At 41.1% G+C, this 12,365-nt stretch overlaps 1 protein-coding gene across 2 annotated transcripts; it reads left to right on the top strand.

Annotated features, from left to right (window-relative positions):
• The first annotated feature begins 1,252 nt into the window (after positions 1 to 1,252).
• LOC124284709 (GTP-binding protein 4-like) lies at positions 1,253 to 11,093 on the top strand. 2 transcript variants are annotated; one of them, XM_046720816.1, is made up of 17 exons: positions 1,253 to 1,344; positions 1,966 to 2,136; positions 3,188 to 3,291; positions 3,696 to 3,779; positions 4,264 to 4,417; positions 4,842 to 4,934; positions 5,105 to 5,254; positions 5,504 to 5,611; positions 5,910 to 5,999; positions 6,399 to 6,509; positions 6,972 to 7,052; positions 7,617 to 7,668; positions 7,868 to 7,968; positions 8,122 to 8,234; positions 8,746 to 8,899; positions 9,243 to 9,381; positions 10,095 to 11,093. In XM_046720816.1, exons 1-17 carry the CDS (start codon positions 1,297 to 1,299, stop codon positions 10,259 to 10,261), a joined length of 1,920 nt encoding a protein of 639 aa, XP_046576772.1. In that variant the 5' UTR covers positions 1,253 to 1,296; the 3' UTR covers positions 10,262 to 11,093. The 2 variants fall into 2 exon arrangements, with proteins under 2 accessions (XP_046576772.1, XP_046576771.1); XM_046720815.1 differs by having other exon boundaries at positions 9,243 to 9,377; positions 10,110 to 11,093.
• The last annotated feature ends 1,272 nt before the right edge of the window (positions 11,094 to 12,365 follow it).

The following is a 12,365-nucleotide window of genomic DNA, read 5'->3' on the forward strand; positions in this document are numbered from 1 at the left end:
GTCCTCCTACTTGTGAAGCACCTCGTGTTATATTTACAAGCCACTCGTGGTCACGGTAAGACAAAAATGGGCAAGGATCTGGATATAACCCCGCACGTACATTTCCCAATACGGACAATGACCCTCCGGACAAAACTCTACGCCTAGTAAGACACTATTCCCCATCCAATTATTTAGTTAGGTGTTTAGAAAAGTGGGAACAATTACTCTTATGACATTGTTGTGTCGGTTTTTTTGACACTTTAGGGATAGAGGCCATGTGTTAGGGGAGAGGGACCCCTTGTACTGTTTCTACTTGTGGCGGGTGTAACCGTTTCATGTCTAACCAAGAGGAAGCAGACTCTTTCAAAAAAGCCTACCTTAAAATAATTCTGCATAAATGACGAATCAACCTGGTTTTGTCGATCAGTCACCATAGTGAAAACATCCGTCAGCACAAACCCATGGCAAAACGTCATCAGCACAAGTCAAACCAACCTTTCACGTTTTCATAAAACATAGCTAGCAGCTAGCTAGACATACAACAACATAGCTGGCTTGACATACAGCAACACAGCAACATAGCTGGCTTGACATATTAGGTGAACTGCATATAGGATCCACAGAAATAGTTGGATACGGCTGTTGTGTTCGTCAATGCCACAATGCAAAAATATAAGACCTTGGCAATCGTTATAATAAACTAACTGTCAGTGTATGAAGTCTGTTTCCGTCATCCCAGTCGACGCGGCTGCCATGGTTACAAGAGACGGCAAATGCCAAATGATACAATTGGTCGGGAAGATATGATACCTCTTTTTGAAGAACCGTTTGGACTGCACACATTACAAATTTTTACTTTGAAAAGAAAGCAATTGAACACCTAGCAGTTCTATTTCTTAACACTTCCTGGGGGTTCGAACCCCACTTTTGAAAATGTGTGTGTGTGTGTGTGTGTGTCTGTGTGTGTGTGTGTGTGTGTGTGTGTGTGTGTTAGTGTAGGTAAAAAAGAGATATTCCCCCCAAAAGTTATCTTTTAAAAATCTAAGCTGTACCTTTTACGAGTGCTTCGAACTGGAGATAACTCTTGACTCAGTCGACCACATTTCAAATCTTATCAGGTCGCCCAAAACATTAAATTTTAACTACCATCATATTCTATTTTAACGGACTTATTAACATGTTAAATGTAGAGAGATATCTAAATCTATGGAAATAGTAAAGCATTTCACAACCAAACCGGAAGTGACCTCATATTTACTTCGGTACTTTCCTTTACCCAAATACACGTGAGGCTTTTGCAACCCAAACAGCAAGATGTCTCACTATAATTTCAAGAAATTAACCGTTGTTCCTTCTTCAAAGGTGAGGATCAGTTTTGTTTGATTGGAAATAGACACGGTTATTCTCGTCATGTCAAAATCTGATGAATGACGCCTGTGATGTTGTCATTTTTGCTTGACAAAGTCGATCGACAGTGTACTTCCATGCAAAACACAACCTAACTGTTAACTGACTTTGATCTTCCCTAGACTTTCTCTTGACCATGACATATGTATAAGTTACTATAACCATTTACGATTACCAACAATGCACATGAATGAATAATAGAGGTATTATCATGCTGCTTTAAACTATATAAAGTACATTTCACTTCAGTTTCATGCCATAACTTGCATTTCCTGGCATATTCCATATTCACAAACTTGTATTTGTAATGGAAAGATATATATGTATAAATACAATGAAATCACCCTCTAATCGAAACAGCAGTCATATAGCTGGAATATTGCTGAACCAACAAACAATATCACTTGTTGTAACCTAAATTATTAATGGCATGTGACCTGACATTAAGTGACAAGATTGGAATATGCTGTTGACCTTATTGAGGCTGATCCTGTGAGTGCATTTAGATAAATCACTGTGTATCTACTATGTCAGTTATGTCTGTAGTACTAACATATGTATTTTTCTCCACTACAGGACTTTGTTGACATCGTCCTTTCGAAGACCCAGAGAAAGACACCAACTGTTATTCACAAGAATTACAAAATCTCACGGATACGTCAGTTTTACATGCGGAAAGTGAAGTTTGCCCAACAGACTTTTCATGACAAGCTGTCGATGATCCTTACAGAATTTCCCAAACTTGAGGTAGGAGACTGGTTACTACTATCACTTATCCTGGAAATCACAATGGGTGGCTGTTGTTTTCAGTGGACTCAATAATTCATCAACATGATCCAGGCTGTTCACCCCTGCTATTAGTGGCAATGTGTAAAGTATGGGATTTAGCTTCTAAGTATGCCGAGAAAGTAGTTTAATTACTGGTGATTGCTTGGTGCAGGGTCAGTAGTTGTGGCATGATCATCTGGGTCTTGAAGGACAACTGAGAAAGTTATTCTTTCACCTGGACATGCAATTGTAAAACTTAAATGTTAAGGTTTGTTATGCTGAACATGCTGCTAAGAGCTGCCTGGTGTTTGTAACATTAAACATTTTGATAAAAATGGCTTGGCATTTTCTCAGGACATTTGAGAACACAGAAATGTTTGTGACAGTGTGTCAAGCGCTTTCTAAAGAGTCCACTGATAAATCAACATAATGGGATGTGGAGACCAAGATGAAAACATGTTAAACACTGTTTATGATGTTGTGTACTGAAGAGCTCACCGATTAAATTCATGTCCGCTATTGTAGACCTCATCTTTGTATCTATGCGTTGCAGTGGTCACATCACATATTATAGCATTATAAAATATACGACTGTATCAGTTACACTGAGTCACAATGCAGACATTTCCATATGCAGGCTGCCTCAGTATCTGTACATATTCAAATGAAAGACAACAGCTTATAATCAGTGATAATGCAGATGGAAATGGGTATTTGTGTTTATTCTAACAAATGATGGTCACTGAATTGTGCTGGTTAGTGGTTCCATGTCAATATTGAATTATATAATAATGTCTGTTGCATATAGTCACTTCTTCAACTTCGTTGATATTGAGGAGTACAAGAGGCTAGATTTAACAGGGAAGGTATTGGATCTAACAGGGAAGGTATTGGATCAGACAGGGAGGGTATTGGATCTGACAGGGAAGGTATTGGATCTAACAGGGAAGGTATTGGATCTGACAGGGAAGGTATTGGATCTGACAGGGAAGGTATTGGTTCTGACAGGGAAGGTATTGTGTGTTTCCAGGACATCCATCCCTTCTACGCTGACTTGATGAATGTGTTGTATGACAAGGATCACTACAAGCTAGCCCTGGGTCAGATGAACACAGCTCGACATCTCATCGACAAGTCAGTGGCTCCCATTATCTTTCATTTAATCATATGCTGGAACCTTTCTCAGGAGTAATATCTATTAGATAAGAGACTCATTTCCATCATTTTATGTTCATAGTTTCAAATGGCATTTTAGGCAACAAGTTCTCTAAAAAAACAACAACTGAAATTTGTCTGAAAACACATAATGTTATTCCACTTAAGCTCCATAAGTGAGCTGCAGCATATTAAACTGAACCATCTAAGTTACCTTTATAAAGGAAGACATTAATCTGTTAAACAATTAGAGATATAGCTCAGCTATGCATGTGGTCCAGTGTAATAACTTTGGTACAGTGGACATCTCAGGCAGTGCCGGTGTTGTGTAGAATCCCATAGCTATGTTGACTATAAGTATAATGTCATTGTCTTGTTTTCAGTGTTTCAAAGGACTATGTCCGGCTCATGAAGTATGGCGATACTTTGTACAGATGTAAGCAACTGAAGAAGGCTGCTTTAGGAAGGTAAACTGCTTGGCTTCACTTCAGGGTTTGGGTGTCCTGTGTATATAGGGGAGCAATGTAGTGGATGTAATAAGGATATGGATTAACTCTATTTGTATAAACAGAGGGGTCTTATATACATATTCTTCCATGGTTTTGTCATGGTTTTAATTAATGGTGAACATTTTAGACTTAGTGGATGATGATGAACCAAACTTTTTATTTGAAGAATATTCACACTGTTATGAAGTGACTGTTTGAAGTTAAATGTTGAACTCACCTACATTACTGAACCGACATAGTGTCAAATGTTATTCACAACCATAGTTTTGATAAACAGTTATGGACATTTTATGGTAATCGTTTACAACGAAACGCTGACTTCCATCTGTGATGTGTGCTGAACAGTATACCACCTTGTTACCCACTACTGCCCTCTCTCCCCTCACAATTACCTCAGTCTCTCCCACCCTAACACGGCTCACTGATGCCTGTCTGTCTGCAGGATGTGCACCATCATGAAGCGACAGAAGCAGAGTCTGGAGTATCTGGAGCAGGTGAGGCAGCATCTGTCCCGACTCCCCTCCATCGACCCCAACACTCGCACCCTCCTCATCTGCGGCTTCCCCAACGTTGGCAAGTCCAGCTTCATCAACAAGGTGGGTAACTTCATTGTCACGGTTTGGTTACATATGCATGTGATCAGTGCAGTATAGGGAAGAACGTGGATGTATGCTACACTGATGCCTAATGAACAGTGCAGACTATGTTGAAAGTCCTGACTGTTGTTGTACAGGGATAGACGCAGCCACTAGTTCAGTTGCACACATTGTGTGTGTTTATGTGTTAGTCAGTCAGTCTATTAGGCCAGTGTGTCTTAACTGTTTAAAGAAATGTAAGAAGATAAGTAATGTATTCTCTTGAATAGCTTCATTGGACGACATTGAATCGATTGATGTAGAGAATCCTGTTGTGTCACTGTGAGTGTGAGTACATGTGTGGGGGTTGTTTGTGTTCATGCTGTGAGTGTGTATTCTGTATATGTAGATATGTGTACATACAGGTATGTATTACTGGTTCCAGATAACGAGAGCTGATGTTGAAGTCCAGCCCTATGCCTTCACAACCAAGTCCTTGTATGTGGGCCACACTGACTACAAATACCTCCGCTGGCAGGTAGGTTTCACTGAACATCCAGGCAGGTTTTAAATGTTATCACATATACTATATGAAAACATCATGGGGAGATGATTTGTCACAGTGGGTTAAGAGTAACATTTGGCTTGTCATTATGTAACAGTAGTGATCTAGAATCCCATTTCACTTAACATCTTTAACTACCTCAGGTGCTGGACACACCTGGTATTTTGGATCACTCCCTGGAAGACAGGAACACCATCGAGATGCAGGCCATCACTGCCCTCGCCCACATCCGTGCCGCCGTCCTGTACGTGATGGACCTCTCTGAGCAGTGTGGACACTCCCTACAGGAGCAGGTAAGACTTGACACAAGCAGGTCCAGCATGTCATCTCTGTGACAAGCAGTTTACTCATCACTCATCTCTGTTTTCTTTGAAGATCAACATACTTTTTCTTGAGCAATTTTCAAATCTCATATCTGAAGTTATTTATGATTGCGTTAAGTTTCGAGACTATTGAGTGTATGTTTGATAGTGGTTCAGTACTGTTTCAGTCCATGTGAGTGCCTTGTATTTTCATTCCTAATGAGAAGTGCTTCCCTGCAGGTGTCCCTCTTCAACAACATCAAGCCTTTGTTCGCCAACAAGCCCCTGCTGGTGATAGCAAATAAGATCGATGTAGTTCGACTGGAGGAGTTGGATGCATCTAAGAAGGTGAGTCGCATGTACATCATGAAGTACCTCTGTGAAGCAGACTTGAGCTGCACCAAGGGGTGAGGACAGTGAGTCAGTCCCACAAAAAACTATTGTAATTTGGGAAAGATGATAACAATGAAATATGCCCCAGCCCTATATTTCCTGTCTAAAATGGCACTGTGGTGAATGATTTGTGAGTGATTGTACCTATAATGTACTATAGGTTTGGCTGACCCTGATTGAGGCTTGAGTGATGAGAAATTGAGAATGTGGCTTAAGGCCTAAAATCATGTGGTTCTGACTGTTTCCCTTGCAGAAATTCTTCGATGAGTTTGAGAGTGAGTCTATCCCTGTGCTGTCCATGAGCACTCTGACAGAGGAGGGGGTGATGGATGTCCGGGCAGAGGTGAGTCTGCTCTTCCTCCCCTGTGGATGGACCATGTCGGCTTCTGGAGGAGCAGTTATTGCTATTAAAGCAGACAGAATACTAGCTGTAATGTCATGAACTTGAGCTGCCTACTTGTTCAAACTGTAATTTACCATAATATAATCAATTTAATCATTTCTGAATAACCCAATCCAGTGATTTCATTGGAGTTCATTTTTCAACACAGATTATGGTTGTTCTGATATTTTCACCTCATTTGTGTTGCCATGAGTCAGAGGAGCTGTCTTAACAGTGACTTCTTTAAAATATTGTATGTATTTTTGTGTAAGATGTTTGTTGTAAATTGTCCATTATTGTACTCATTGTGATTGTATTGTGTGTGTTATCCCTGAGTTACCTCCCCTTGTTGGTATTTAGGCATGTGAGAGACTGCTGGCTCATCGTGTGGAAACAAAACTGAAGACCAAGAAAGTTGCTGATATTGCAAACAGACTGCGGGTGGCCTACCCCTCACAGAGAGATGGCAAGGTAGGGAAGTACACCACTACAAGACTTGTGAAACTTGTGACAACACAACTGGCTGTACATTGGATCATTGTTATTGTCTGGAAACTGTCAACGTTGCTTCAAGCACACACTGTGGTCAACACTGTCACGTTTTACCATCATATGTCTACCACAGATGTCATGATTGAAACATACAACTCACAACAATGAAACACAGAATTTGCGCCCCTTGTAAGGAGAGTTGTCTCCCTTGTACTTTAGGCCGCCATTCAGCCTTGCCTTGATCTGCTCAACGTGCATGATGTTTAGGATATAGCACTCAGCATACATGTCTTCCTGTTGGTAATTATTTAATGTTTGGATGAAGACAATTCGTGCCTGTCTAACATGATCAAGTTAATATGTTGGGTCACCTGACACTGACATGCAATTTTTTTATAATGAACTTCATTGTTTCATTCAAAACTGTTGTCATGGTTACAGGAACGGCCACCTTTCATTCCTGAGTCAGTTTTAAAGAAGAGAGCAGAAATGGATACTGATTCTAAAAAGAAGAAGAAGCTGGTAAATATGTTCATGTCGTTAACTGCTTGATTCTCAAAACCTCTGAGCTTTGTTGCAGCTCTACTTTATAGTTAGTCTAGATTTCTGTCACGTATTCAGGTGTTTGCTTGGAAATTGTTTCACTTAAATCTAGGAATGTCAGGATTCACCAATACACTGATGATATTGATGCTCTGATAATATTGACCCGTGAAGGCCCGGGTTAGAATTGATCAACAGTTACCAGTGCTTGTCGTAAGAGGCGACTAGCGTGATCGGGTATTCCGGCTCGCTGAATCCAGGCTCAATTATTTACAGACCAGCCATATAGCTGGAATATTGCTGAGTGTGGCGTAAAACTAAACTCACTCACTCTAATAATATTCTCAGATATGGTTGTATTGTGACATCCCTATTTAAAGTTCACAATATCAGCTCAGTAGACTGAAGTGTTCTTGTGGCCATTACTGGCTGTTCTCTCACATTAACTTGTCACACAAAGATCTAACTAAAAGTCTGTTAAATATAAAGTTGATCCCATTTATTTGTCATACTTTGTTTATTTATTATCTCTTTTCTTTGCAGCTACGAGAGGTTGAGCTTGAAATGGATGATGAGTACATTCTAGATTTAAGAAGTGAGTAACTAACTCATGTCACAACATATAGTAAGCTACTGTCAGAAGCAAACCTTTTCGCAACTGGTTGAACTTTAGTAATACTTCAGTTACACAATGAATATGTTACAGTGACAGCTGAAATGAAGTACGATGTAACTGTATTAAATATATACCTAGTACTTGTTGCCATGGTTACTGATATTGTTTGTTGTTGCAGGGGAGTGGGACTTGCGGAATGAGGAGGAAAAGTATGATGTGTTGCCGGAGATCTGGGAGGGCCACAACGTTGCCGACTTCATCGACCCAGACATCATGGAGGTAGGAACTAGTCCTGTTTATTGTAGGAACACACTGCCCAGATTGTGGAGTAGTAGTGTTCCAAGAATTTGTTGCTTCCAAGTACACTATTGTGGTGTATTCTTGTAGCTTCAAATTATCAGTGGTTACCATGGTTACTTGGTATGTTTCTAGAAACTGGATGCCCTGGAGAAGGAGGAAGAGCTGAGAGAGGCTGCTGGTTTCTATGCCAGCGATGAGAGTGAAGAAGATGAGGAGATGATGGAAATTCGAGAGAAAGCAAGCAGGTAAGGTAGATAACTCCATTATTGGGAGGCAACTCTTATCACAGCTTCCAAACACTTAAAACATGTATGAAACTATGCCATGTTGTGTACTCAGGGTTCCAAGAGAAGTTGGGTCTCAGTTGAGACTGGACTGTCAGGATATACGTTAATGTTTTCCTCAGGATCAAAATGAAATTCTCCAAAATCCTCGATCCCAGGGCAAAGAGTTAGTAGACAAACTGCTGGTCTTCCTGTGGCTTGAGATATAATGTGAGAAGAGAGGCAAGAGTTAACTCCACTTATATACCTAGGGAAAAGGCGCTAGAAAATTCTACACTAAGGCAGATGATTCTGGAAAAAGCTCCTTTTAGCTCTTTCCAAGTCTCTCTGTCTAAATCTAGTACATCACTGCCTCTTACTGAATATCACTTGTACATATTTATTATGCTTGGAACATTGTTACACAGTAAATATCACTGTCCCATAAGAAAGTTGAGACTGTGGACTGAATATACTAAAATGCGTCCCCCAGGATTCGAGAGAAGAAGGGCATCATGATGATGGAGTCCCTGGAGCAGAGGGGTGCCAACAGGTCCCGACTTCCCCGCACAGGGAAGAAGGTGGACAAGAGCCGTCTGGAGTCGGAGATGGAGGCGCTTGGGGTTGTGATTGACAACAAGTCAGAGGTGAGTCTGCCATGTAGCAAACCTAGGCACCTAACTGCCAGCATAGAAAGTGAGCAATCTAACCCACTCAACCTCTGCGGCTTCCACAAGATTCAAGTCAGACAACTGATAGTCTAGATCAGTTTGTGTACCCTTCTTACCAGTGTAACAGCTCCTATGGCTAAAAGCTATGACTACACAAAGCCTTTTAGAAAGTGGTCAAATCTGTTGAATCTGTACTTGACCAAGAAAGTGTAGCCCCAAATATGTTACATTTGGCACTGTGTATTCCCTTTAGCCCAGTGTCCAAACGTTTTAGTCTCTGGAATCAGTGAGAGGATTAAACTTTTGATTTCTGTTTCAGACACATTATGCCCGCAGCAAAACAAGAAGTGCTAGCCGTAAACCACTCAAGAGGAAACGAGATGAATCTGAAGATCCAAGCAGAAGTAGGTCAAGGTCAAGAGCACGTGACCTGTCTGGCGTCAGAGATACAGCGGTGAGTGTCGACACTTGACTTATCTCTTTTCAGAGTTACGTCCCTTGGCATGTCAGAAACCTATGAGTGTTGGTCTAAATCCAGGTTCATCCATGTTAATCCAGATTAATGCCAATTATGTTTCCAAGTTTGTTGGGCGCTGGGATTGCCTAGTGGTTAAAGGGTTCGCTTGTCACACCGAAGACCTGGGTTTGATTCCCCACATGGTGACAATGTGTGAAGCTCATTTCTGGTGTGAAGCTCATTTCAGGTGTAGGGGCGGTGGGGTAGCCTAGTAGTTAAAGCGTTGGCTCGTCACGCCGAAGACCCGGGTTCGAATCCCCACATGGGTCAATGTGTGAAGCCCATTTCTGGTGTCCCCAGCCGTGATGTTGCTGGTGCTAAAAGCGGCGTAAAACCAAACTCAGTCAGTCATTTCTGGTGTCCCCTGCCACGATATTGCTGGAATATTGCTAAAAGCGGCGTAAAACCGTACTCGCTCACGCACAGTAAAGTGAAAACGTTAGTACTTGTTGTTACAAGTGGATCAACATTAAGGAGTTTAAACAGGGACTGGTTGGTCAGTTTAGAGTAAGTATGCTGTGTCTGAGAGAGGGTATCAGTGTTACAGTATCAGAGCAGGGAAGAACTGTACAATATAAAATCAACAGAAATCCTATCGCTTCTATTCTGCTATATATTAGATATAAATACAATAGTCTTCACCTCATCAACAAGTGACTTGTGTTGCAGATGGTGACCAAGATCGAAAGATAGCCAGGAAGGCCCAGAAACCCATGGCCCACCAGGCCAAGAAGGGAGAGGGAGACAGGGTGATCCTCAACATGATGCCCAAACATCTGTATTCCGGCAAACGCAAGATGGGCAAAACCAGCCACAGATAACCTGCTCCACCATTGCTTTAATTCACAGACACCTGGTGTCGCAGACATGCTGAAGATCATATTTACCTGTCAACCATCACTATATGATTGATCAATGAATGAGACTTCAGCAGTGAACAGTGTTGCATCTAGCTGCGTATTTAGTGTAATTTATGTGATTGTTATGAGATAGGAGCACATTTGTTATTCCCTGGGCCATTCATGATGCTGGAAATAATGCATAATTAACTAAAATATGCATGGACATTTTATTTTCAATGTATCGAAGCCAGTAAATGTACAGAAATTTGTTTACGCTGTCGCTCCAATGCCATTAGACAGGCATGAAAATATTGAAACGGAAGCATTCTTGTCATAAATTGTAGCCAGAAGCAGTGGTCTACAAGGCCACATCTCCTAGATGCAACACTGTAAGGAACACTGGGCCAGACTTTCACCGATATGTGGCGACAGAGGGATGATGATCTGGTTTTTATCTGACATCCTGAAACCCATGTCGAGGATACCTCTATTGGTATTACAAACCAACATAACCAAATCCATATTGAACCAAGTTGGGGCTATGGGGAGGAATGGTACTCCCTCGTCGTTATGTTATCTTTAGTTGAAGGAATGTTGAGAGATTTGTTATGGACTGGTTGGTGAGCATGTTGAACAGTTTGTATCACAACATGCACTGTGTGGTACATTGTGTGTGGAGGCTGTGGGCGTATCACCATAGCAGACATATTGCCGTATACTGCTACCTGTATAGTGCATACAGTGAGTGCCGTGAGACAGGCCTTGTCATCTGGGCTATTTTCTGGGCCGGGAATAAACGGTTATTTGAGAACACTCTTCCTGTTTTATATTTATTTCTATTGGAACAGTGGTAGAAGTAGCTGCCTTTCTATTAGTTATCCACCCAACCTGTTTGTTCGTAATTGAGTTTTACTGAAAGAGTATGTGCTCAGTACACTTGTTTATGTGTTTTTCTGAATTAGTCCAAAGTACCCAGTCTGTGTGTTTGCCCCAATGTCAGCTCTGTTGACACGACCCATTGGGTGCTTGAAACTTTAAAGGCCAGGGTTCAAACCTTTACACAAATGGTGTGTGGCCATGCTGCCTTGTCAAAACTGTCTGTCGATGCAATGTAAAGCAGTATTCAAGTACAGTCCATGAAATATCACAAAATCGGTTCATGAGTATAAAGAAGTATGTTATGAAGACTCACTGCAAAAAGTATTGATGTAGACTGTCTACAAGACATACATTTTGAAAATATATGTTTCTTTTTGAATTCCCCCTACTACTTCCCACTATATCAGTCAGATGGCCAGAGGAGGCGCATTTCCATAGCAACAAGTCTGCTAGTTGGAGGAAATGTTTCATTCAGGGTTTCATGTTTCCCTTTCTTCCACCAGGCACATCAACATGCAGAACATTTTCTTCTCCCTCCACTGGGTGATATTTGTTTAGTATTTTTCTTATCATTATCAAAACTTTGACCAATTAAATTAAGTTCTTTAAAATATGTAATGAAAGGGTTTATTCTAGCAGTAAATTCCAAGCTTAAACATTGATATCACCAGGCACGCATAGCTGTGACAGTTCTGTCACTCGTGGGCAGATAAAATCTACACTGCCGAGTCGTAGCCAATGGGAGGCTGATCGGACACCCATGTGACTTTTTGAAGTTTGCACTCCGGCCTGTATGATAGCCGGGGCACGACCTATTCCAAAGTTATGCAACACTGAGCACTTTGGAGGTCACCTGTCACGCGATGTGGTGAAGCACACTTAGTTCATGATGCATGTGTTGAAAGGGAAATGTTTAGACCATTCAGACAAGGTTGACACCGCTGCTAAGTTTGCATGTAAACAACACCTGTCCTTGTTTATAGACAGCAGGTTGACCCAATATTTACAGGCTGACATGAAACAGTTTTATGTTAGATGACTATAGTGTCAAATAACGCGCCTTCACTCACAGTTTATTAAAGAACCACTTTTGTTTTGTTACTCTTTTGTTACATATGAAAGATTTGTGGTTAGTCTTATGCGGAACACCAAATTTATTCTTTAAAAACTTGTGGTTAATTAATACCGAGCGATTAAAAGTGGC

The sequence above is a fragment of the Haliotis rubra genome, unplaced genomic scaffold, assembly GCF_003918875.1.
Source record: "Haliotis rubra isolate DU_JTF1 unplaced genomic scaffold, ASM391887v1 Scf342, whole genome shotgun sequence".
Classification (NCBI taxonomy): Eukaryota; Metazoa; Mollusca; class Gastropoda; order Lepetellida; family Haliotidae; genus Haliotis; species Haliotis rubra.